This window comes from Serinus canaria, chromosome 2 (assembly GCF_022539315.1).
Source record: "Serinus canaria isolate serCan28SL12 chromosome 2, serCan2020, whole genome shotgun sequence".
NCBI classification, from domain to species: domain Eukaryota; kingdom Metazoa; phylum Chordata; class Aves; order Passeriformes; family Fringillidae; genus Serinus; species Serinus canaria.
In genome coordinates, this window is record NC_066315.1 from 23,541,563 (window position 1) to 23,566,871 (window position 25,309).

Here is a 25,309-nt window from a genome sequence, read left to right on the forward strand (position 1 = left end):
CTGTGAAATGCAATTTGGTATTCTTCATTAACAAACAGTGGCAGAAAACAAGATGTAAGTATCTTGGTCTGGTTTTTCCTGCTATAGCTGGAAAAGTATATTCTGGAAATATTAGTCTAGTTGCTTGCTAGTATACATATGAAGTACCACCCTCCTCTAAGCCCTCCAAAGGCCCTTAGAGAATGGCTTTATAGGATATTTTAAAAATATATCCTCCATTAATATTACAGTCTGTTTGACCAGATTCTATTTGTTGTGAGGGAGCAAGCAGAGACAGGAAATCATTGTTAGATTGTGGCAAGAAAATTGATAAAAAACAAAGTTTAAAAGTTTATACGATAAACAAGTGGACAGACCATAATCAATGTTCTCTCAAAAAATTTAATAGCAATCTAAAGGAGGACAATTTTCTTCAAAATAAAATGTGACATAATTTTACAGCATATTAGTTTAAAAGAAACTTATCTTCAACTGCTGCAATAATAAATCTATATGAATATAAATAATCTGATTTAATCACGTCTGTCATTTCCAGTTACAGTTTAGCAATTACAACCAAATACAAGTTACTAAGCTAGAGTCATTTTTTGTCCTGGTCTGAATGTTGTGCCAATCTGTACTTTCCTCTTCTTGGGATTCTGAAAATTATCATACCTGGAAACAAAAAAAAAAAAAAAAAAAGACATTAGCAAATTCTTTTGAAATGTGGTTTTTTGTCTGCCTCTTCAGATGCATATTAATGCACCACAGAACTCCAGATGTTTAAGTAAATATTTAAGTAAATGAAAAGTGCCTGTCGTCTCAGACCTGGGGACCTGGAGGAGTTATCACCCACACACCTAACTCAGAGAGCTCTCTGACCTGCTTCCTTTGGCTTTTTTTCCCAGCTTTTTGGTCTCCAAGTCCAAGGAGACACATTCTCCTTTTCAGTATGTTTATACTTCTACAGATTATTGCCTTTCCCAAACACAGCAGCTACAAAGACCACTACAGAGGGCCAAACTCCAGCCATTTGAAAATACAAGGAGCTACTACTAAGTAGAAGCAGGAAAGACCTAGAACTTAAAGATCCTCTTTGTACTCTTATAGCTCTTAACATAATATTAGGGGGTCCTGGTCTGTTATTTCTAGGTCCTACATGAATAAGACAATTCTCTGGTAAAATAGTTTCCTTTTCCCACCACATAACTTATACTTCTTAAAAAACTGCTGTCAAAAGCTATCAGCTATCTACTGCCAGTCCCTACATTTATTTAAAATTATTTTGTTTCTGATGTACAAGGAATGTGGTAAGACATCTCCACTGAATTCAAAATTAACAAAAAAACTACTTACAGTTCAGTAAAATGCTTCCAGTCGTCCTGACTAATGGATGGTCTCATACCCTGCAGAGCAGCAATCAGATGAGACTGGGTAATAGTTATAGTGGTCTTGGGAAGCACTGACTGATTAAGGGTGCTGTCCTCCTTGAAAAGAGCAATGAACAATGAAAAATTTCTACAGAAACACAGTGCCATCAATATCATTAACTATGGAACCTCCCCATTATATGTACAAACAAATGCATTAAAAAAACAGTCACAACTTTCCCCCCTCCATATTAATAAGTAACAGAAATAACTGTTGAATTACATGAATGCTAATATCTGGCTTATTTTCCTCAAATTAAGTATCACTTATCTTTGCTACTTTCATTACACGGTATTTAATATTATTGCAGAAATTGCAGAAATACCAAGAAGTATGGAAAAACAACAGAGAAGTGTTAAGACTAAACAGTAAGTTTAAAAAGTGCCATACTCCATTCTTGCTTCTGTAATTTGCCTTGTTAGCATTGATTTCTGTCCTCAGGTGCTCTGCTTGCTGCTCCTGATTCTCCAGGGAGCCTTCTTGAGAAGCTGTTCTAAGCACTGCAGGTTGTGAGGATGCAACATCTCTCTGAGTGATGCTGGTGAAGTCATAAGTTACTGAGTTTGGACCAGACAAACACAAGGAGCTCTAAATTGATCACAAGAGGAAATGCATTAACTCATTATGGACCCAAAAGAGCAACTCCATTATTAGGAATTAGCCTACAATTCAATATAAGCTTGACTCCACTGGCAAAAAGAGTACTTTCTCTTTAAAACATTTAACATATGCAATTTTTTGAACAGAAAGATTCAAGTTAATATGCCCAAGTGTTTGGGCAAAAGGCCGAATTTGAAAATTAAGTATTTCATGTCTGGAAAATATGTAACTATTATTGTAATGGCCCATCTAAAAAAGAATAAAAGTCTGCTAAGTCCATTGCTTTAATTACTTAGGAAAATCAGTGGTTCTGAAATCTGGACGAGTTTATGTAGTTAGCTTTGGAATTTAAATATTCATCAGCTCCAAATTCCCTGCGCACTTGATAAGTAAGCCCCTTTCCAAGTCAACAGCTTCAAGAGGTCAAAGTTCTTGTGGAGAATCCCTGCTGAAAAATTGTCACAGTCAGAGGAAAACTAAGTCTTTAAATTTACATTAATCAAACACTATCACCCTTAATGCAAGATAAAATATATCAAAGCACCTTAGCAGTCAGTAGTTACTTCTCTAATGTCAAAGTTATTTTTGGCTTTAGGAATCAATGCAAGACAGTTTTGAAAACAAGAGTCTAAGAACTTTGATTACTACTTGTAGTATCAGTTCTACAACAGACTGAAATTAATTTTGAAAATGAGTTTCCTACAGATCACACACAAGCTCTGAAATTGTGTGCTCACTGTAAGGAGCTCAGAGGCAGCACACCCTGTTCTGCTGACCTGGCAGCCAAAAGAGATGAGCTGATCACTCTAGTGGTGCTGGGCAGCCAACCTGCACATCCCTACTTGCTAACTGGCCAGAGAACATGCTGCTTTATGTGCAACATGATGCAACATCAGGAATTCTGCTTAAAGACAATGATAGAAGTTAAGGTTTAGTTCTGTTCTTTTTCACAATTCCATGGTCTGACTATTCTATTCATGCACATTTTATTGGAAACTGAAGATGGTTCATTGATTCTTGAGACTGTAACTTAATTCTTGAAAGCTGGGTTGTCACTCTTTAGTAATAAAACTAAGTTAAAGAAAAAACAACAAACAAACCAACCACCAAAAAGTCGAGAACTGTTTTAGTGTTTGGAAAAACTTCAGAAGGGAACAAGCCACTTGACCAGAGAGTAAAATCTAATATGAATGCAATTCACTTAATTATAGAGTATTAAGCAGTATTTTGTGATTTTGACTTTAAATCTCTGCAAGGTTGCAGAGAAGTCCATATTGTATTTTCTCAGATCATGTCCTTCCATCCCCTTCCTCACTGTGGACTACTAAGTATAATGTGAAGACAGTCTAAAGGACAAAGCAGACATAAAAATGAACCAGGCAAATAGTATGTTTTTTTCTGCTTCTCAACTAATAATATTTAGAAAACTCAAAACATTAAGTGAGTAATTTACCAGTTCTGAAGGAGTTCCATTCCCCAGCTCTGATTCATAAGAGCTTCCAAAATAAAGACGATACATGTTGGATCTTGGATCTTCAGGAAGCAAGTCACACATATCTAAAGAAATAAGAGAGTGCTCTATCCCTGCTTCTCCATCTGTTGCTGAATCATCTGAGCCACTGCTGTGGTTTAGAAAAACCATGGAAGACAGACTGAAGTCACTATCAGAACTAGATCCAAAATCCTGTAACAAAAACCAGAAGATTACAAGAGTTAACTCATAACAAACTACAATCAGAAATACATGAAAAGATTTGATATACATTGCAAATGAGAGTATCAATTTACATTTGACTCTAGTAGTAATCTGTCTTTCTCTAGGAATATATTTCTAAACATTTTGCTAAGAAAATCTAATACCTTTAAGAACTTTCTGTCTTCATGGTAGAAAAATAGTTTCAGGAAGTAGTTTTAAGGTTTTATTGTTTCCACTCCCTCACACTCTCAGTAACAGCAAGCATTGGGAAACTTCATGCATGTGCTGTGCTGTAGAACTGCACCATTTCTGTCTCTACTTTACCTGCCAAGCAAATTAGTATCTTGTGTAAAATGCCCTAGGAGGCTGAAGTGAGTCAACTTTTCTAGTGCCTAACTGCTAGTCATAGCCAACACACTTTAAATGCTGATGTAGAAACCAGGATTTGCTGCTTTAAAGTGGTGTCTGCAAAACTCTCTGATGGTCTCTATCAGTCAAAAATTTCTGAGCGCACTCTACCAAGCAAATGGATATTATTTGTAAATTATACATGTACCACTGGAGTTCTAATATTTTCCTCCTGCACATCAATGAACTGCCTTGTGCTTTCTCTGGCATGTGTGCACACCACTCGGGACACCATTGCTTGAGAAAACAATCTCTTCCTGTGATGGATAATCATGAGGTATCAACTACTTACTGATGCTACAAGTGAAGGGAGGGAGTGTTAGGGAAGACACTCTCAATACTAAGAGTCACATCCTCAGAGCCCAATTCCTTGGTAACAGCTAGGGCAAAAAGAATTCAAGAGAGTCTCTTTCATTTTGCACCCCTGACCCAACCCTTCCTTTTGGCCACAAAGTAGTGGAGGCCATGCCTGCTTCTTTCCAGCTAGAACCAGACGACAGGCATGAAAAATGTGAACACAGGTGGCTGAACAGAGGCTAAAAGAGGAAGGATCTACCAGTGAGTCACATGAGGGGTACAAATCAAGGGTGGAATCCTGTACTTTGGAAGTTCAATCACTAGCTGGTACCTGGAAGATGAGGCAGAGTTGGACATTTCAGGTATTGCCATTCTCTTGCCATTTCTCTCCTGGCCTCAGTCAAACCCAGTCTGCTGGAACAACTCCCCAAAACTCACCAATTTCTCATTTTCTCCATCATCTAAAATGTGCCATCTCAAAACTGTTTTTGCTATCTGCTCCTAAGAAATTCAGTGTGGGATCCCTCCTGTCAATCTGTTAGTTGTTCCTCACAACAGTGATGAACACATTTAGGCTTACATCTATCTATTTAACAATAAATACCTATCATTAAATGAGAACAACCCTGTGTTTAAAAAGTATTTAAACCAATTCATTACATTATTCTTGTATTTTTCTGCAAAAATTTTAAAATGTTAATCCTCTGAATAAAATATAAGAAAATATAATTTTGCTAAAAAGCCTCATTGATGCAATTAACTCTTTCAAACATATCAACATAAAAATAAACAAGAGAGACTTCTTTTATATTAGTTTTATTTACCTGTGTTAAACCTAAATTTAAATTAGTATGGATTGCCTCTAATTGGGCATTGTACAATAAAGCCTTTAGGTCAGCCCCTGTGAACTGTTCTGTATTTGCTGCCAAATCCTGAAAGTCCACATCATTTGCCAAAGACAGGGAATGACTGAGAGCTTTTAAGATTTCATAGCGTGAATTCTGGAAAAAAGGAAAAAAAAAAAGTCAGTAAAGCAACCTGTTATTCTCCTTATCCTGACTGCTAGATGGTGCTTTGGCCCTGTCACCAGCCACTTCCTCTCTGAGGGAGGAAGGATCTTTTTTCAAGAGGATACTGCCCTAATACTAGAAAGATACTACCTTAACCAAATGTAACATACAGAGAATATATTTCTCTAATATATCGAATCAATATCTGGGATTTCATATATTAAATACATATGTCCTTTTGTAAAGAAAATTTTGATGAAATTTAAATGCTTCTGTTTATCTAAATGATCTTACTCTAAACCAGAATTTTAAAATAGAAAAAAATAGGAAAAATGGGAAAAAAAAGAAAAAAATGGAAAAAATGGAAAAAAATGGAAAAAAATGGAAAAAAAAGGAAAAAAAAGAAGGCGGCACGGGATGATCATATGTTTCGGTATGAAATGATGTGGTGGTATTTATTAAATGTATGAACTAATCTAAAATTACGTAGTGCTAATGTTTTCTCATAAAATGGGGAATCAGGGACACACATTGTACAACCTCTGAGGACTGGCTATGGTTTAAGGAAATGGCAAATCCACTGGACTGATCCTTCAAAGTAACGTGGAGAACATTATGCACGCTACACTGCATCCAGTTTCTTTCTGCAAATTAGTTCCCTGTTTTTTAATTAATTTTTTGTTTAAATCACCTAGATCCGCAGGATATTACTTGATCCAGAAAACTGCGGTAAACAGCCTTTTCTTTCCCCAGTTTTATGTGAACACATTGACATTAAAATTAGTGAATTTATCCTGTTGTATAACTGGAGCTGGGAAATCAAGTCCACTTTTTCCAAGTTTGAAATGCTACTACATATAGAGAAAAGGAGAATGAAACCCATAAGTCTGATTTTTTCCTTGCCTCTCATGTGAAATTGTTTCCTCACCTGATCAGGAGGTGGACAGTACAGGCATTTATCCAGTCGACCTGGCCTTAACAAAGCAGGGTCAATCAAATCTGGGCGACTGGTAGCAGCTAGCACATAAACTCCTTAGGAAAGTGCAGAAAAATGCCATTAACATCTGCTTAACTTCTGCATAAAAAGGAGCACACAGGTGAATTGGTACCTTGCAGGCCTTCCACACCATCTAACTGAGTCAACAGCTGGTTAACCACTCGGTCGGTGACTCCTGTGTTGTCATGGCCTCGGCGAGGAGCAATAGAATCAAACTCATCAAAGAAAACAATACAAGGCTTAGCTGCCTGAGCTCTAAAAGGGAAAAAAATGAGCAACAGTTATTTTTCTGCTAAAGTTTCATTCATAGGTAGAACTGCTTAGAAATATTGAAGGTAATTGCTTTTTGCTTCAGAGAACAGTTGTATTTAATGACAGAATAGAAAATTTGCTTTCTGTAAAATTTAGGAGGTTCTGAAAACTGGGCTGCAATAGAATCACTGCTCATTTTTATGACATACTTAGCACTCACTTTATCATTTCTAAGTGCTTAACTGTCATATTAATATACATGAAAGCTCTAAAATTCAATCACTGCAGATGAGTTCTTGGCTTACAGACAGCTAACAAAAAGATTGCCTACATGATAAGTTGAGAAGCAAAGGCTATGTAGGATATGTTGACATTAGGGAGCACTGAGGGCCAGTAAGAGCACATCTGTAAAAAAGAACTACTGGCATTGAGGAGTTCAATACCAAGTTTAATATGACCCCAGGTACTGAGTGTGCATTACTACATGGAGTACAGTCAGCTGGAGTACTGTCTTCTGGAAACATGTGAATGGAATTCAGGATGTGTTTTCCAAGATATTTCTATGATGTGAACCAACTGTAGCTGGAGATAACTGGGAGTTCAGCTTCAAAAGCACAGTCCCCACTGGAGCCAAAATGGGCAGTTCTTTAACACTGATGACCAGGTTGAACCTGCCAAATACACCCATCTGGTTCAGCAAAACTGATTATTTCAGATGCTTTTATGATCTGATGCCTCCTCAGACAACAAAATTATTTATATGTGCTTCAACCAGTGAAATGTATTGATCACAAATCTTTACAAAACAAACCTGTTGAATATATCTCGAACTGCTTGTTCACTCGCGCCAATGTATTTGCTAAGCAGTTCTGGTCCCTAGAAAGATATAATCAGAAAACAATACTCATGACATGTTTCTTAGTTTTAATGTGTAATTCAACATCAGCATATACTTTGTGTACTAGACTGAATTTTCTTGCAACCAAGACAGTGTCACCTCTGAACAAAAGAGCCAAGGGGTCTAAATAATCCAGAAGAATTTTTCAAGCATTTCAACTTATTTAAAAGTAATAATTTCCATTGCTGTACCATAACAGAACATGTGTTACATTATCTCAAGGCAAAGGTTTACACAGTATTTTAAAAATGTTTAAAATATATTGCTCAATTCCATTGTCCAGTGGAATCAAAATCTGGGATCTTTTTACAAATCAATGAGAAACTAAAAACACCTAATTAAATTTTATAATTCTGCCAAATGAGTAAGTATACGAAAAAAAAAATCTCAGTAATAAAACTATGAAGTTCCAGGAATCAGATATCCAGAGGGATCTCCAGAGACTCACTAATATGTGAGTTTCTTACTAAAGTACTTTGCCCTCACAAGCACACAGTTTCAGGTATTATGTAAAGTTATTTCATTCAGTTAATAAATGAATCAATTAAGCTTAAACTGTTGCTACCTTGATACTGATGAAATTCATTCCACTCTCTCTTGCAACCACTCCTGCCAACAGTGTTTTTCCTGTTCCAGGCGCTCCGTACAGCAAAACTCCTGATCTCTGCCGTATGGGCAGATTTGCAAATAATTCTGGATACTGGAAAAGAGTTTCAGTGTGATATATTCTAAAATAAGCAAGTATTCTGTAATGTACTGTAACATCATTGACTAGTGATGACTTTTGTCTAAACAGAATGCATCTAATTTATTATATCCCCAGTATTATCCCAACAGCTCATCTGGACTGCTTTTAGTTTACCTGGGGCTGAACTAGATTCTTAGGTGCAACAGGTACCTAAAATACAAATGTGTCGGATTTTCTACCAAGAGGAAACAGGCCAGAATAGGGATGGACTAGAGCTTTATATTCTCCATACTAGTAGCTCTAAATTCCTATTTTAATTGCTGAATGATATGACCAAATATACCATTCAGTCATTTCTCTGAAGAGTCAATGCTCAGTGGCTCATCTCAACATTCAAGTTTTAAGCAAGGCAGAAAGGCCAAAGTAAAATAAGATGAGACTGATGGATTGGCATTAATCTGAAAGAAAATACTCCTCTAGCAAAAACACTGTAGAAACCAGTGGAAATGTTGTCTTTACAGAGCCTAATCACAAGCCCTGCAAGCAAGTATGGCAATACTCCAATGTCATAGAGCAACACTTGCTCTGTAATAAAGTTCTGCCATTGCCTTTTGTATTTGGAAGAGGGAAGGGGAAGGAGAAAGTGCTTTCCAGTAGCTGGAGATAGTTGGAAGATTGGAAAGCTACAAAATCATGCCTGTCATCTTTCTATCCAACACTTTCCAAACCTTATAAAATAATTCTTCCCTACTAACATTATGTGCAAAATTCAAGTAACTAATTTAAAGGAACTTAGTACCTTTGCAGGTAACAAGATGGTATCCCTGAGCATTTGCTTGACATCTTTTAAGCCACCAATCCTGTCCCAGCCAAGCTCTTTAGGTTTATGAAGGTTGACATTTCTCAGAGCTAATGGAGTAAAATCTTTTAGAGCTGTTTGAAAATCCACAGTTGACAGGTTCAAATCTGCTTAAAAAAAAAGAAAAAAAAACTGAAAAAAACCCAAACAAACAGGCTGCCAGTAACCAACTCCTTACAATATGTAACAATTAAAGAAACTTTAAATATGAAATATAAAACCTGCGGGTTTCTTTCTGCATTCTGGATAACAGAAATAAGACTATGAATTAAGACATTTGTTGTCAACATACCACCATTGTCTGATGCATTCTGGTTAGAAGCACAGGTATGAATGGCACGATCCACCAGCATAGTAAAATCTCTAGCAACAAAACCTTCTGTTTCCTTTGCAATACACTGGAGGTCAAGATCAGAGAAGTCCTTTGGATCAGAATTCAGTTTCTTCTTTATTATGGAATATAGCACTTCATATCTTTGCTTCTGAAAAACAGAAACGTGCAGCAAGTGTGTATTGAGTTTACTATTTTTACGGAGTTCAGGAATTCAAAGAATAAACAGGTACGACTTGGTAAAATTTCCTTAAATATTTACATAACCCCAACCTTTTAAATAACCAAACCTAAGAAATAAAAACAAATGCTAGTGCTTCAGGTGCACTTCAGTAAATTCACCCATTTTATAACTTTAAATACTCATCTCACCAGAGCTACTTTAAATTCAATATTAATAATGAAACATCCCTCCCTCCCCAGATTCTGCTGTTTTACATCCTTTTTTTCTGTTTCAAAAAGAACACATTTATTTTTGTCAGCATGAGCAAAGAATATGTTTGAGATGCAATATATTGTGCTAGATAGAAACACTTAAAAAAATATGGTATCTTTTGAGATCTTGACTCATACTTAATTTCAGTATTAGTATTAAAAACAATAAAAGCAGACTTGCAGGAAGTGGGAGAAAGTTAAACTGCATCTAACACAGCACCCCCTCCTCAGTGGCTTTTAACAGCTTGCCTGTGACTGAAGACACACAGACAGGAACAACTCATGCTAATAGTTGTTAGAACTAGTAAATAGAAACGAGTCATTAGGGGATGAGGGTTTCAAAGTATCTGCTTTCTCCTGCGTGAAAGTTAATACTGTTTATTCTTCTCTATTTTTTCTTTCCAAATTGGACTATGTTCAAAAGTAGAGGAATAGTATTAATATGGAAAGCAACCTAAAATTGTCCCATAAAATTAACATTTAGTTTTAATAACATTTTTAAAATGCATGTGCTAGGGACATACTTATTTCATTGAGCTGTGAAAAACCCCACATATTAATTTCATTTCTCTAACTTGATGGCTTACATGTTTTACAAAGCTGCTCCTTCAGCATCCCCTTGGAGGAAACAAGGAGACATGCATATCTCACCTGTGTTAGACAACCTGACTTGCTTCATGTTGAACTGAAATGTCCTTTGAATACAGCCTTCTCTTACCACTGAAGAGTGGGGCCAACTGTGAGTTTTCACTTGATTACTCTTTTTTTTTTTTTTTTAACTTTATAATGACAGATATAAGTTCTGAGATACTTAAGCATCACTAAAGAACTTCTAAGATTTCCAAAGTTTTTTAGACCTTCAGCTGTAACCTACTATTTTTGTAGCTGTTTCAACATCATACTTGAGGCTTCTGGGAAGGCATACAACATTTTAAGCATTTTTATTTGAATTTACCTGATCTGGAGATTGGATACATTTGAAGCACTGAAATACATGAGTTCCTTGTGCTGAAACCAGGGAAGGATGAAGGGAATGTTCAGACTGACTCGTGGCAATTAATGCAATCAAACTCCCCATGGAAATAACTTCTTTCATCAGATCTTTCAAAACTAAACACAGAAGATATTGCTCCATGAATTGCAAAAGAAAAAAAATAACCCTAACCCAGAGAGCAGCATTAGTGCACATGAAATATAATAGCTTTGTAACATATTATTTTTATTCCCATGTTTACAGTTGCTTTTTTAAACAACAACAACAAAAAAGTGTAGTGATTCTATCCAGGACACCACATTCCATTAATAAAATGCCATCAGAACCTTTAAGTAAAAGTAATAGGAAAACCAAACAATTCTGCATGTAACTTAGCACATTTTTTAGGAAGAAATTATAGTAAGATTTTCTGAATTTCAGAAGTATTTCAGTAAAAATTATTCTAACTCCCTCAAAGTGAGCTAAGAAATGGAAGACTATGGCTTTATTAATCTTGGTTATTTAGATTTAATTTGCAACTTAGATTTGCCTAGATTTTCAGGAATAAAAGGGAACCATATACAGTATGTCAAACTACAACTGATCCTCTAGTTTTTAACATTTGTGATTTGTTACATTGTAAAACAAAACAGAAGTTCTACAATGTATACTAAGTAGAATGATAGAGAAGTTGGTACTCATCTAAAATAAGCTGGTTCTCAACATCAGTAAGTATCAAATTGATGTTATCACTGTAATTATAAATAATAATTATGGAAAACAAAAAATCAATTTATCAGAAATGATCAGTTAAATGTTCATCTGCAGTTTGTGATCAGTTGCAACGTATCTGGCTGTATAAGTAATAAAAAAAAGAACAGAGAAGCCTCAAGCACTGGCAGTGGTACTGACAGGCATTACCTGCAGCAGTGGTGGATGCACATTGGCAAGGACTACTCCAAGATCCAGAGTGCATTATTTTGATTCAGCTAGGGATCAACAAATGCCTACATACCATAATCTGTGAGTCTCTGCCTGAGTATCACCTGGTCCAGAGGCAATAATGATACAGACAGAATTGTTCAGGTAGAACAGTGTACCTCAAGTGGTAAGTAATTCTAAGCTGCATTGTATTTCTACCTAGGCAAAGGTAGAACAGTATTACCATAAGCAAGTCTATTGCTCTGAACAGTTTCAGGGCTGTTCTCATGCTCTGGTGTAGAAGGAACGCCGACAATGTGATCAAGATCATCCATCAGAAGAATGGACGGTTGTCTCCATGCTGCCTCTAAAAAAGCTTCTTCCACATGTTTCCTTATGTTTACTAATCTTTTTCCTAAAACAAAATACTATTAGAATGACACAAAATATCAGGAAAAAAATCAGAGTGACTACATCTTGCTCATATTGTTTTATTTTGTCTATTTTGACTTCATATCTATAAATCTAGATACCAAGATTAAACCAGAATCAACAGTCACTAAAGAAGAGTCCACATCTTCAATAAAAAAGTACTAGAAGTTTCCACATGTTCTAAAATGAGATTTATCATATTTTACTAACCTCTAGAGAAGCCTACAAGTTTAATTTCCAGACAGTTAAAACCAGAGAAATAGCAGCAGCATTCTTAAAAAGTTACTAAAGAATCCAGCAATTGGAAGAACTTTCCAAAGCAAAGGACCTAGCTCTTCATCAATCTTTCCCCTTTTCTCTGGTGCAATGAGCTCCAGCTTAAGTAGTGATTCAAGCAAAAAGTATATAGTGAGGAAATATAAGGGCTCTGTAAGAAAACAGTTGAGTATTTTCTGCCCTTGTAACAGCAAGACTATTTAGAAAAGCCAGTGAAATGCAAGAGCAGAAAAATGCCTCCTTTGTTCTCTTCCATATTTGCGTAAAATAATTATTTTGAACTCACAAAGCCGAAGGACTCATCTCATTATCTCTAATCACGAGTGTTAGATGCCTACTGCCAAATACACTAGGTTAGTAAATATGCCACCATAAATCAGGTTTCAGTTGGTCATTTAATCCTTCTTTGGTGCCTGTGTTATCCTTTCACTGAGTACAGGTATCATTTAACACTCACGGTTTGTTAACAAAACATTTGTTCTAGCTAGAACAGCTGAAAAAACACAGTTCAATTTTTGCAACTTCTTCCCATTTTGTAACAACTAGAAATTAACATGGCAAGCATGGTTTGAACTGCTGGTGGTATGCAGGACAGAAACTGATGGAAATGTGAAATAAACTTACAGTAGCTGTATTTTCATCAGACTGTTGAAGATAGTAATTTGTGGGGCATCAAATATCCTTGCGAAAACAGCAAAATGCTAAAAAAATTATTCAGACCAAATATAGTAACTTCATAACTGTGCCTCTATTGGACAGCAAAAATTTGAGATTAAAATAAACAATTGTCATACCTTTTAAAGCTTTACAATCAATTACTTCTACATGAGCATCCAGTCTAGTGAAAGCTTCTTTGCAGATGGCCTTTGCTAATGTTGACTTTCCACTTCCCTACAAAAATAAATGCGAGCTAAAGTAAATTGACAGAGGCAATGTGTTTGTTTTTGTCACAGTATGCACCAGTCAACAAGCTGAGGAAGCAGTACACACACTGGGTTTATTCCTCAGTAAAAGTACATATGTATTCTGTCTCTGTATTACTTGGTAGGGACCAAAGCCCCAGAGTGAAACAAATTCAGAGCAGATACATCCAGTACAGTGTTCTGATTCCATTGAGTTCAGTGTTAAGACATCTGCTAGGTTCAGTGGCATATGGTATTAAGTGGATTACTGTAACAGGCAACAGCAAAATAACAGTATCAACTCCACTGCCATTTTATGTTAGAACACAAGAGAAAATATATGCTTATTTTCCTTCAAATACTTCAAGGACAAGAGGTGCTTATCATAATATAAACACAAAGCAGATTAATCCCCTATTGAAACTGCATTGGTAGCAATCCTCAAAATGTGTGTGTGTGTGTGTGTGTCTGTGTGTGTGTGAGAGATAGTGTTCTAGTGAATTATCTCTGCTCAGTTAACTGCTCTTTTTTTCAGCTTGCTCTTTATTCTTCAGAACAAAGTATCTTCAGTGCAAAGTCTCAAAGAAAACTAATGTCAACCAGTTTGCAACCATGGAAAACAATGCGCAAGGGTTTGCAGGTGAAAGCAGAAGTGATTACCTTTCCTCCTGTGAGAAGCACCCCTCCACTTCTCAGTCCCACAGTATTAGCAGCCAGCTTTTGAGATAAAGGACGCCCCAGAAGACTGTGGCTTATGTGTTCAAATAAAGATGTTCCTAATTTGTCCACTCCTCTGGAAGGGAAAGGAAACATTAAATGGCCTAGGGTAGCATCAGTGCACACGGTAGGCAGAAAAAGCTTGCACTGTGGGGGAGTTAGAAAGCTGACAGACTATTCTCAGTTGCCTTTCCCAGCACTGAGAGCACACTATCACAACACTCCAAACCTCTCATGTCTCCTCTGCCCCATCCCTTCACATCTGCTACACAGTACTGCTGTTTTCTCTTGTACTTATGACCACGGCACTCTGCATTTCTCTCCTCAGCTCATGATTTCAACAAAACTTTTAGGAACCACAGTTCTTTGAGATCCTTTCTATTAAATGTAGCTGAACAAGTAAACAGGTGGAAGTTACTGGAGGGCATGCATTGGCAGACTGCAACTTATAAATTTTGTGTATTTGAACACCCCAGCTAAAACCATCCCATTGTCCCTTTCTGCTATGTAGAAGTCTGTTCATACTACTTAGAACAGCAAAAACTGACACAAGCAAAAGATGCATAGTTTTGCTTAGATCTGGCATAGTTTCCAAAAAGTCTGCTTTCCACCAATGCTATTTTTTTCTAATTCTCATTCCCATTCCCTCCCATGTTTTTTCCTACAAGAATGTCTCACCCTAAATCGCTTAGTTTGTGGTATGGAAGGTTCTTGTCTCTATCGGGCATAGATGGCTGGTTGTCATCATCAGCTTTTCCACTTAGAGGATGTAAAAGAACCTACAACAAAGGAGAGTTAGGACTTTAGATGAAATATATCTAATAGAAGAAGGCTATGGAGTGACCAGCCATTTCTGGACTTGTGCAAAGAAAACACTGCATGTATGCTTTGCTGCGCTTGAAAGAAAGGTGCATTGTTGAAATGGAAGAGATACAACCACTTTCAAAATACAATCTAGTGTTGACAGTAATTTAATAATGTAAGATTAGATTTTGGGCCAAGTGCTGTTAATAACAGACTGTGCAGCCCACTGTCTCTTCCCCTACCTGCAGCTCTCCCCCTGTCCTGCTGGCAGGAAAGCTCATGAGGCAGAATAGTGAAACTGATCAGGAATCTGACTGGGTGAAATGTAACTTGACAAAACACCTGGTATCAATTTTTCCATCTTGTTCACCAGGGAGCTAGTATGGAAAGTTGGGCAGGCAAACAGGGGTTGCAGAGGTTCACAGGTAAGAACAGGCAAGTAGGAGATGTTGACACAGCTATTAAGAAATGCATTTTGCTCTTTCATCTTAGTTTCAGTCACTTGAACAATTTCTAGAAGCCTTCTTATAGTTTAGTACTAGTAAAAGAAAGCTCATTTTATTATTTTTTAAAAAGCAATTCTAAATTTTGCAGGCAAGTTGTATTTGAAACAGCTAAAAGACACCTTTAATTCTCCACTGTACGTTTAAAAATGAAGAAAACATTATCCCACTCCTATAACCATAACCCTGAAGTAATGGGCAGTGGATCAACTGGAATTACTAATGGAAGCAGTAATTCTCATATTAAATAGAAATATTTATTCTCCTGAGAAATGAAACATGGAAGAAACAGAAGGCACACAAACTATACCAGAGAAAAGGCAGGGTGAGCGTGGTAGATAGCTACCAAGGGAGAGAACAACTAAGTATAAGGATGGTACATATACAAATAAGTGTAAGGATGCTCAAACTTGGACAGTACTGACTCTCCTCTCTTCTAACTGATTTTTCTGAGAGTTTGATGTGCAAACTCTGTGACACTCAGTGACAAGCATGGCATGCCTGGAATTTCAGCAGGCCCTCAAGCTACAAAATGACATAGAGGATGCAGATATAACTTTATGAATAGACTGACATGATTTACTTTAAAAGGGAAACTGAAATAAATACAAAATGCAATAAATTTTAAACAAGTATAACAATTTAAATTACTTGATACCTGATACTATGTGATATTTACTTGTATATTTGTCTTTTGCAGCAAACTGGGACTCAGTATAAAAATATTCTCAGACTTATTTTCCTCAATGTGCACGGGATGCGCTGCACTAAGGACAAATTCCTCTATTCCTGTAAAAACACAATGAACAACTATTACAACTCCAAATAAATTCAGTTTTTGTTCCTCACAAGATAAAACAGATTAGAATATTGCTACAACATAATCCAAAATGAAAGTCTAAAAAAGATTAATCATTATTAAGAGAATTGTAATTCAAGCTTACACTTTCAGTGTGAAGAGGTATCAATTATGTTAAAAGGTGTAAACAGAAATTAATTGGCATACTGGCTAAGTAAATTCCACAGTAGACAGGACAGTATTATCCTTGCCTTCCTTAACAGAGAGATGTACACAGTCTGTGCTTGTCATTATCCATGGGTGATCATCAGTGGTGGAATCCTGCAGCCAAGAACTGAATGCACATTTAACATCACATTTGTGTATATCTTCATGCTAAATAGGAAAAAGGAAGAAGGTAAATAAACAAAACCAGGTGTTTGTAAGTAAAAATGTCTTCTTCCAATGCATGAGGCATTTGTTCTCTTATGGCAGCAGAGAGATGGAAGAAGATGTAAGAGTTTTATTCATTTAGAAAACAGCATTTTGCCAACAAACACCATTTCTATCAACTGCTCTAGGGAAAACATCTGTGCAGTCCCTGCTATGGCCACAGCTCAGTATTAGACCACCTCTAAAGATTTTTCCTTCAGGTGCTCACTACACCCCTCTCTTTCTCGTATACCCTTTCCCTACAAAAAGAACCCTGGCTTATCCAGTTCAGGGGCATCACCAACAACCTTCAACAGGCAGGCAGAGACTAAGCAACTTATCCCAGATCACCTTGATAACTGGAATAAAAAAAGTAATTGAGTCTAGATCCCATATCTCTTGGCTAAGTTCCTAATCACAGATGCATAATTCCTATGTAGAAAAGGGGGAATCAATGAAAGCTACTGTAATAATTCTTTCTGCATTTGTCTGGTTTTTTTTCCCCAAGAACTTTAAAATCTTTAACTAAATTAGAAAGGAAAAGGACAAATCTGTATTTAAAATATACAAGAGCAGACATAACATTTTTTACGATTTTAGCAGATTAATGCGAGACTATCACAGAATTTTCTGAGTTGGAAGAGATCCACAAGGATCATAATAATAATCTTTTTATCTCCAATACAAAAAAAAAAATGCAGTTCTTCTGTAGGTAAGAAACCAAGTTAAAATATTGGTTATGAAGAACAAACCTGTCTAAGCCTTGCTACGACGGCAAGTGCTGCATTTAAAGCTTTGAGGGGAAGCTAACATGGGAAATAATCAGGCCAGTGTCACCCAGTGACAGTGTCAGGTTATGAAGCCATACATAATTCCAGAGATATACTGGATGGACTGTGAGAACTGGTACCAAGTATGTTCCTACTGCCACAGATGCTCACTCAGAATAAGCCTCCCTTATAGGAAAACTGAGGGATTCAATAATATAACTTAAAAATTTAAATATTAACCACAAGGAAAAGAATAAAGAAAGCAAAAGACTAAACAGCTCATACAAATTATGATTCTTGCACTACAATTGTCTGGGCATTGCAGTGTTAGAAAAATTTAGGTATGTCTTCTCCCAGAAGGCTTAAACTGATATTTACTTCTTAACTCTATGACTCTTTTACCCTTTTGTGTTTCTTTTACAGCTTTAAAGGCATACACTTAATATTTGCTAGGTTTGATCCTGTATTAATGTACTTCAAATAAAGGTTTGAGGCAAAACTATTATCGATTATTGCTGCTATTTTGACAGTGATTTTTTATACTTGAGACCTATCGTTATTAAAAAATGTGTATTTTCCTGACAAGTGCCATGTCTCCTTCATGTCAACATCCTTTTTAATAAGAAAGATATGAGAAACTCTCAAAATTTGAGAATAATGGAAAACCCTATGATTCTAAATGTTTTACGAGTTGAAAGTGCTATATCCTTTAATAGCTTCAGGAAAACAAGAAGTCAAATTTCAGCAGTTCAATTTTCTCCACACTCTGTGATATCTACCAGTCCCTTTAAACAGAAAATTGTTAAAATTAGCAGTGCAACTATCTGGAGTTATCTACCAAGAGCAAACCCAAAATTTAATGGCTCGATGTTTACAGTACATTTATCAAAATACAAATACTAGATAAGCTCTGTTTTAGTAGATCATAATAACCTATTAATTTAAATTTAAATAGTCAAAAGAAAAACCAATAAATTATACCCCCCAAAAAATCCTTTGGAATTATTTCTATAGACAACTTCCAGATCATAATCTAACAAATTAAAACAAATAAACACAATGCTCTCCTTCCCACCCCGCCCCCAACCCCCCCCAGTTTGACCAGAGCAATATCATCAGTTTTCCAATATATGAACAAGTATGTGACCAGTGATATCAACTCACTAAATTTTGTTTGGGCTGCAGTGTAAGAGATACAGGAATTTTAGGAATAGATTCAACTGACTTAATTCGGACTGTTGAATGTATTTCGATATGTAGTTTTTTTCTCAGACCATCTGCAATCTGAAAAATTTAAAATAAAAGCAAAGAAAAAGAAGCATTAGAAAGTAAACTAGTTATAACATTGAATATATACTACATCAATTTCTTCACTAATGGACCCTCAAGAGGATTAAGAAGGAATTTATGACATTGACAGTTATCCTACATTGACAAATCTTACTCTTACATGCACACTTCTAGTTACCTTTTATCATATTTGTGAAAGTGCTCAGCACAGCCAACCTTCTACTGACTTAATAAATTCAAAAGATTTAAAAATAAGTAGAAGAAATTCTTAGAACATTGCAAGAATGCTCTTAGTATAGGAGAAAACCAACAATTTAATTTCATTTGCTGATTAAAATTATTTTACATGGGTAGGTAAATACACATAGACCATTACAGAGACCAAAACTAAGCACCCCTGCAGCAGAGAGACAGAAAATGCAGCCTCCCCTAAATCATACTAGTCAGTTTGCCCTTTTAAGGAAAATCCTTTTCAGTCTGTGTTATTTTAAAACTTACACCAATTTGAAAACATGTTATAAATATTTCTTAACTGTAAGAGTCTTTATGACTGCTGGCATTTGGAAAATTGTTATGTCTGTCAAATATTTCATGGCAAAGACCACTGTAGGCTCTTGCTCTCATTCTTAACACAGCAATAAGTGAATGGTGAGAATTGTATTATGTCAAAATAGTCAAATGGTGATTTAGAGCACATTTTGTTTGTTTTTGTTGATCCCACATGTGCTTCCAGGAAAGAAAGAACAGGCAGTAGTTGTATCAGAACAAGCTGAAACATCAGTATCTCCATACCCGGACTTTTGCCACCTGGAAATGGCATATGAAAACTAGAACAGTTTAAATTATACAAGCTGGTTATTGGATGTTAATCTTCAAGATGTATTTTAAAGACTGTATAAAATGACTCACAAACCTTATGCAGCACTAGGATACGTCATCCCATTACTTTACTCTTTGATGACCCCTAGGTCAATGCACATTTCAAAGAGTTAACTGATGAAGAGTCTTAAAACAAAGTACTGAATGTATGTAAATAGGTACTTTCACTTTCTCATTAATACAGTGGCTACCTGCAGATTGTGAAGAAAGCATATATTCCCTTCAGAAATGCTGATGCATTTTCCTCATTTGGTGTAAAAATGCTAAGTGTGCAGAAACCCAGAGTACATTGTACATCTTGGAGTACGATGTTAATTAATGTAGTCCAGAAAGAGTACAAAGCATAGCTCTAGCAAACAGTACTTGGTTCTAGTAAACCCAAGAGATTAACACAAAGTCTACAGCCCAAAACTGCACGTTAAGTAGCCAGTTCACAACTATCCAATAGAAAATATTATAAAATAAAAAGCCCAAAATATGGTGCGCTCAAACTGACCCAAACTCTTCCAACATGCAGGGCTCCCCCATCCTGGCCATACTCTATGACACTCTTTAGGTCTTCAAATCCATTCCAAACGATTGGAACAATAGATCCCTCACTGGATGCTTCACCGCTAATAGAATTAGAAGGGTTTTTGTATTGTGTACTAGTCAAATGATTTTGCTTTTCAAGTGGCAGATTTTGTTTTGCTTCTTGATGACGCTGTCTTGGGGAAAGCAGCTCATTAATCTTCCCGTAAGAGACTACAGGATTTGGATCCAAATCAATATATTCTAAATTCCATGGAAAAACGTGAACAGCATTGTGTTTCAGAAATTCATGAGTAGTGGATACATTCTGTACGCTGGGAGGCTGGAACTGACATACTCTAAAAATGGAATCCATGTGAATTAAGTTCAGCAGCTTGTCTTTGAAGATGCTCGTTTCATTGTCATCACACAAAGTCTTTTGTTTTTGCTCAGATGTATTAGAGAAAATGTTCCCTATGAAATTCCATATATTTGGGAGAACATTTGAGCCAAATGTCATGTTTGCATCAGTCTTACTCTGTTCAACGGCCCCAGGCTTTAAGTAAGGTTGTTTGGCAAAAGGATCTTTTAATGTTTCTTCTTGTTCCATGTTATTTTTCACAAAATTTTTGAGCAAGATGTCACTTTCTGTGGCAGGTGTGCTGGTGATATTCTCCTCAGGTCCGTGTGTTTTGGGACACACCAGAAGCTCCGTACATGGCTCTAATCTCCCATATGGGGCTGCTGGCACAAGTGTACCTAAGTATGAGCAAAAGATGCCAATGAATGCATCTACCCCTGCAAAGCAGCTTCCTGGAGGTGCCCCAAGAGCCTTGAGTGCTGCTTACCGATTCTGATGTAAACATGGGTGTGCTGCTCAACCCAGACAGGAAAGATGGCTCTTGGAAACACCACTCGAATCTGGTCAAGAAGGTGTCTTTCAAGGGAGGAAGCATGCAGTTCCTGGGGAAATGTGATACCATTATAAATTAAATACTGCATATCTTTTTAATATTTGTTTGAAGAAAAAAACCCGTATGTCTCTTTTCAATACACCATTTGAATTATAAAATACAACTAAACTCCACCACATTTAGTATTTCCTTAGAGGCTGAAAGGAATGGGGCATTGTGCAAAAAACTGCTTGAGTCAGAATCTCTGTCATCTGTGAGACAAAAACATGAACAATGGAAGGGGTTTTATTACCAGAATTTCCCAATCATCTGCTGTGAGTGGTTCCACTTCTACTTGCTGACAGGAGGACACATGGGAACAGGGTTCAAGAAACACCTGGCAAAAATAACACCAAAACACTCCTTATTTTTCATATAACAGCTCCATCTTTATTTCAACTAGAAAATTGACATCTCCATCATTGTATGTTTTCACTACTTGGAACACACACTATCGTAATGACACCAGGTAATTCATAGCAGATGAACGCTCAATGGATGGGAAATGGATCCCATGAGGCTCAGGGAAATCAATAAGCAGTGAATATTAAAAGCATCAGGAGTTTATCAGGTGATAACAAACAATCAATTTTTAATACACCTTGATCACATAAACATCTTTCAATTTTTTAATCTTTATTTTTAAATCCCCAGGATTTTAGAAAGTTGAAAAATTAATTAACTTGTGCAAAAATTTATAACCAGCTGAAAAAATACGGAAAAAAGTACAATAGGAAAGCAAGCCCAGCTCCTTAATGATTGGTTTCATACAAAGCAGCCCCATCTCCACAGAACAGTTCTAATATCATGTGAATCAGGAGGAATGGTAAAAGCAGTTGAGGCTTAGGGTCTTTCAGAATGCATAACATACAGACTTCAAAAGTCAGTTTTTGCCAAAGGTTTCATTTGACACAAAAAAACCCAACAACAACAAACAAAAAAACCCAAACAAAACAATTTGCAAACAACACCTTGCAATTAATTTTCAAAGAAACATCACTAGTTTTTTTCCTGAGATAAAACTAGATACCTGTCCTCTGAGAGAAATACGTTAGGTCAAATTTAACAAAAGTAACAATCCATTTTGAAATCCTCTATATCCTTAGTTTGAGGCAATAACTGAGAGGAATATCTTTTCCCCAGCACAGCAAAAATATCATACAGCAAACATGTAACTCCTGATTCCAAAACGATGGTGAAACTAATTAATCATGTATTTATTCAGTTGTACAGATGATTATTCCCAGCAACTCCTGGGTAAGGTTTTTTTTAGGTTTGCTTTGTCAATTGTTTTCCAGTTGAAGGCTTAGTTGCTAGAAATAAAAAGGGTGGATGCCTGGCTGCTCAACTACTAAATTGGAAATTTATGCAAAGAGACACATAATTTCTAGAGAAAATATGTTTAAAAAGTAAACAAAGTAACATAATACACTGAATCACAATCTTTGATGTCTTCTATGATGCTGAACAAAATTTTGTATATAAGAGAACAGGCAAATATGAATATACTGCACAATGACACTGTGTAAAGCAGTACTTTTTTACTCTTGTTTGGTTAAATGTCTACCTAGTAATAGAAAAAAAAATTCCTTTGATTTTGCAATTTTAGTAGTCCCATTCAGAAAACTCTCTCTGCCTCTTGGACATCTCTAACTTCTCCTCAAGGAAAGAGTCAATTATGAGTGTACAGGAGTAAGAGGTCAATGTCCAAAGAGTAGAGAGATAGAGAGAGAGAGAGAGACAGACAGACAGACGGACGGACAGATATCCATAAGAGGTGAATACAAAGGGATATATGGTGAAGGGGTGAAAAAGGATGAAAATTTAAACCCCAAGTAAGTTAAACAAGAATATGCAGAAAGTCAATAGCTACTTTAAAATTACAGGAGCTCCAAACCAAATATTCCCATTCCAAATTTTCCAATTGCTTAAAAGCGTATTTTCTTAAAATTAATGCCACTGAAGATAGATGTTACAGCCCTGCAAAGACCTGCCCAGCAGCCTATCCTAACATTGCATAGGCAGTTGTTAATGGTTTAATGATCCAATCTTTTAGTGTTCAAGGCATTTCATGATAGTTAACTTTTCTCATGAGCAGACGTAAATGAAGAAACTGTCTAAACACATGAAACAAGGTCATAGCTAACTCATGTACTATTACCTTTTCACTTATCTTCCAATATACCCTTTATTTAAATACAAAACAAAAGTAGCATTTCAAACCTGCTCTCCATCTGTGATGCCAAGTTTCTCTGCCAAATGTCTGTTAATTTCTGCAATATTTTCACCCTGGTGTCCTCGATGCCTGGTTTCCATCCAGCTCAAAAATACCGGCTGATGACCACAGGATACTTTCACAGCTTGGCCCTATGAGTTTCAAAGAAAGAAAGTAAATGGATATAAAACCAGCTAAGTGAGATGACTATTAGACAACCTAAACAGTATTTGATTAGAAAGATCAAAGGAATTAAAGATATTATCTGGATTTTATACCTTGTTTGCACAACTCTCACCATAGAACTGAGTGCTGGTTTAAATTCTTAAACAGCTTTCTATTTTTGTGGACTTATTTTAAGTAAAAAAATTAATTCTTTTTTCTTTCTTCTGCATGATGGGGTATCAAAAAATATTTTACAGAAATGTGTAAATGCATGTTTGCATTTCCCAAATGAGGAAAATAAATAAATGTACACTTCGATCTCACAAAAATTATAACATTTACATGGTCTCCAAGAGTGCTTCTGTGACATATTTAGAATAAGTCAAAAATCACATTAACTCAGACAAAAATGATTTAATCAATCTGTTTCAGAACTGCCCGTGCATTTTGATGTCAAACTGAAGAACTTTTCTAATATCTTCTGCAATTAGATTCAGCTTTCGATTCCATTTATTCCCTTTAAAACATTTTTATTCATGAGATGTAATAAAGATGCTACTTCTATCAAGTTTTCTGAGATTCTATCTTTTCATTTAGCAGCTCAGGGTGAACAAAAGCCGGATGCAAAAGCACAATAATAAAGAGTGTACAGAATGACAGTATAAGACTTCAAAGCAACTGCACTCCTTTCTCCTCTCTCTTGACAGCAGATCTGTAAAACACTCAGAAACTGCAGCTGAAATGAAGCTCACATTTAATACCGCATTTCTTCCAATTCCACCAACCTCCTACGACTACCCCAAAGGTGAACGAGCAGGTTTTTACACGCCTATGTTGTTTTCCTGTTGTGAAATGCCCTTTTTGGCCTTGAAAACAGGAGGTGACCCACGCCAAGGGAGGCCTGCTCGGCCCAGGGGGGCTGTGCCAGCCCTGAGCTTTGCTCGCATCCTTCTCGGCTCATTCCTGCAATTTTCCACCCTGTTCTGCTGGCACTCAGCTCTGCGTTCATGGCACAAGGGGCACACAGTGTCTCTCCTCCCGTTTCCACGTGTGAAATGATATTTCCAGTGTAAGGTGCACTCCCTAGACCTGACCCCGAGTCTTCAGCAGGGCTCTGCATGACGGGAGTACGTTTCTATTGTGACATATTTTATTTATTTACACCAGGAATGAGGATTCTGCATGGATTTGTCACCTCTTCTCCCACCTGAATTAAACATTTACACATTATTCGCTTAATGGTAGCAGGTTACGGGGAAAAGTGGTATGAAAAAGGGAGTGATGATAGAGATGCAGATGCCCACAGTGCCTGACCACGTTGGGGAAGAAAAATTCCCGCGTTTTATTAAGAACTGATGACGATACTGGGCCACGCAGGAGGCGAGGGAAGGAGAGGTTCCCCGATGTCTCCCTGTGAGGGGTCCCGGCTTCGGGAAAAGCTGAGTCGTAAGGGAGGGGAGGAGAGCTCTGTATCGCCATGGTAACAGGATGCGGGGGGGGTGCGCTCACGTAATCCTCCCTGCCCGCCGGAGGTGCCCCTGCGCCCTGGCCCCGAGCGGCGCCGCCCCGGTACCTGCTGCAGGCGGAGGAGCGAGGCCAGCGCGGGCGTCAGGTGCAGGAAGCAGTCGCGGATCCCGCTCAGGACGATGGTGGCGGTGGCAGCTCCACCGGGGTCGCCACAGCCCCACATGGCCGCGGCCGGCGGGCCCTGCGCGCCCGCTCCGCCCGGACACGGGCCCTCCTCCCCGGGGCGGGCGCGGGGGGTAATGCTCCCTGCTGCCCCCGGGGCAATGGTACAACCCAATGCCGGCCAATGCGGGCGCGGCGTTTCCCCTCTGCCCGCCTCTGATTGGCTCCTTCGCTACAGACCGCGGCTCCTCCTCCCCGCCGCACGGAGGGAGCCAATGG

General features: G+C 37.2%; 1 protein-coding gene across 2 annotated transcripts; it reads right to left on the reverse strand.

The window, feature by feature from the left end:
• Positions 1-361: 361 nt before the first annotated feature.
• On the reverse strand, positions 362-25,179 carry PEX1 (peroxisomal biogenesis factor 1). 2 transcript variants are annotated; one of them, XM_018909413.3, is made up of 24 exons: positions 24,975-25,179; positions 23,245-23,388; positions 21,275-21,358; positions 20,917-21,031; positions 20,055-20,827; positions 18,554-18,673; positions 16,460-16,583; positions 16,089-16,198; positions 14,781-14,881; positions 14,046-14,178; positions 13,278-13,374; positions 12,020-12,190; positions 10,837-10,991; positions 9,408-9,597; positions 9,056-9,225; positions 8,134-8,268; positions 7,482-7,546; positions 6,531-6,673; positions 6,350-6,453; positions 5,236-5,412; positions 3,464-3,694; positions 1,801-1,998; positions 1,336-1,466; positions 362-654 (listed from the first exon to the last, which is right to left on the reverse strand). In XM_018909413.3, exons 1-24 carry the CDS (start codon positions 25,089-25,091, stop codon positions 570-572), a joined length of 3,873 nt encoding a protein of 1,290 aa, XP_018764958.3. In that variant the 5' UTR covers positions 25,092-25,179; the 3' UTR covers positions 362-569. The 2 variants fall into 2 exon arrangements, with proteins under 2 accessions (XP_018764958.3, XP_030088754.2); XM_030232894.2 differs by having other exon boundaries at positions 9,056-9,222; positions 24,975-25,178.
• Between the last annotated feature and the right edge of the window lie 130 nt (positions 25,180-25,309).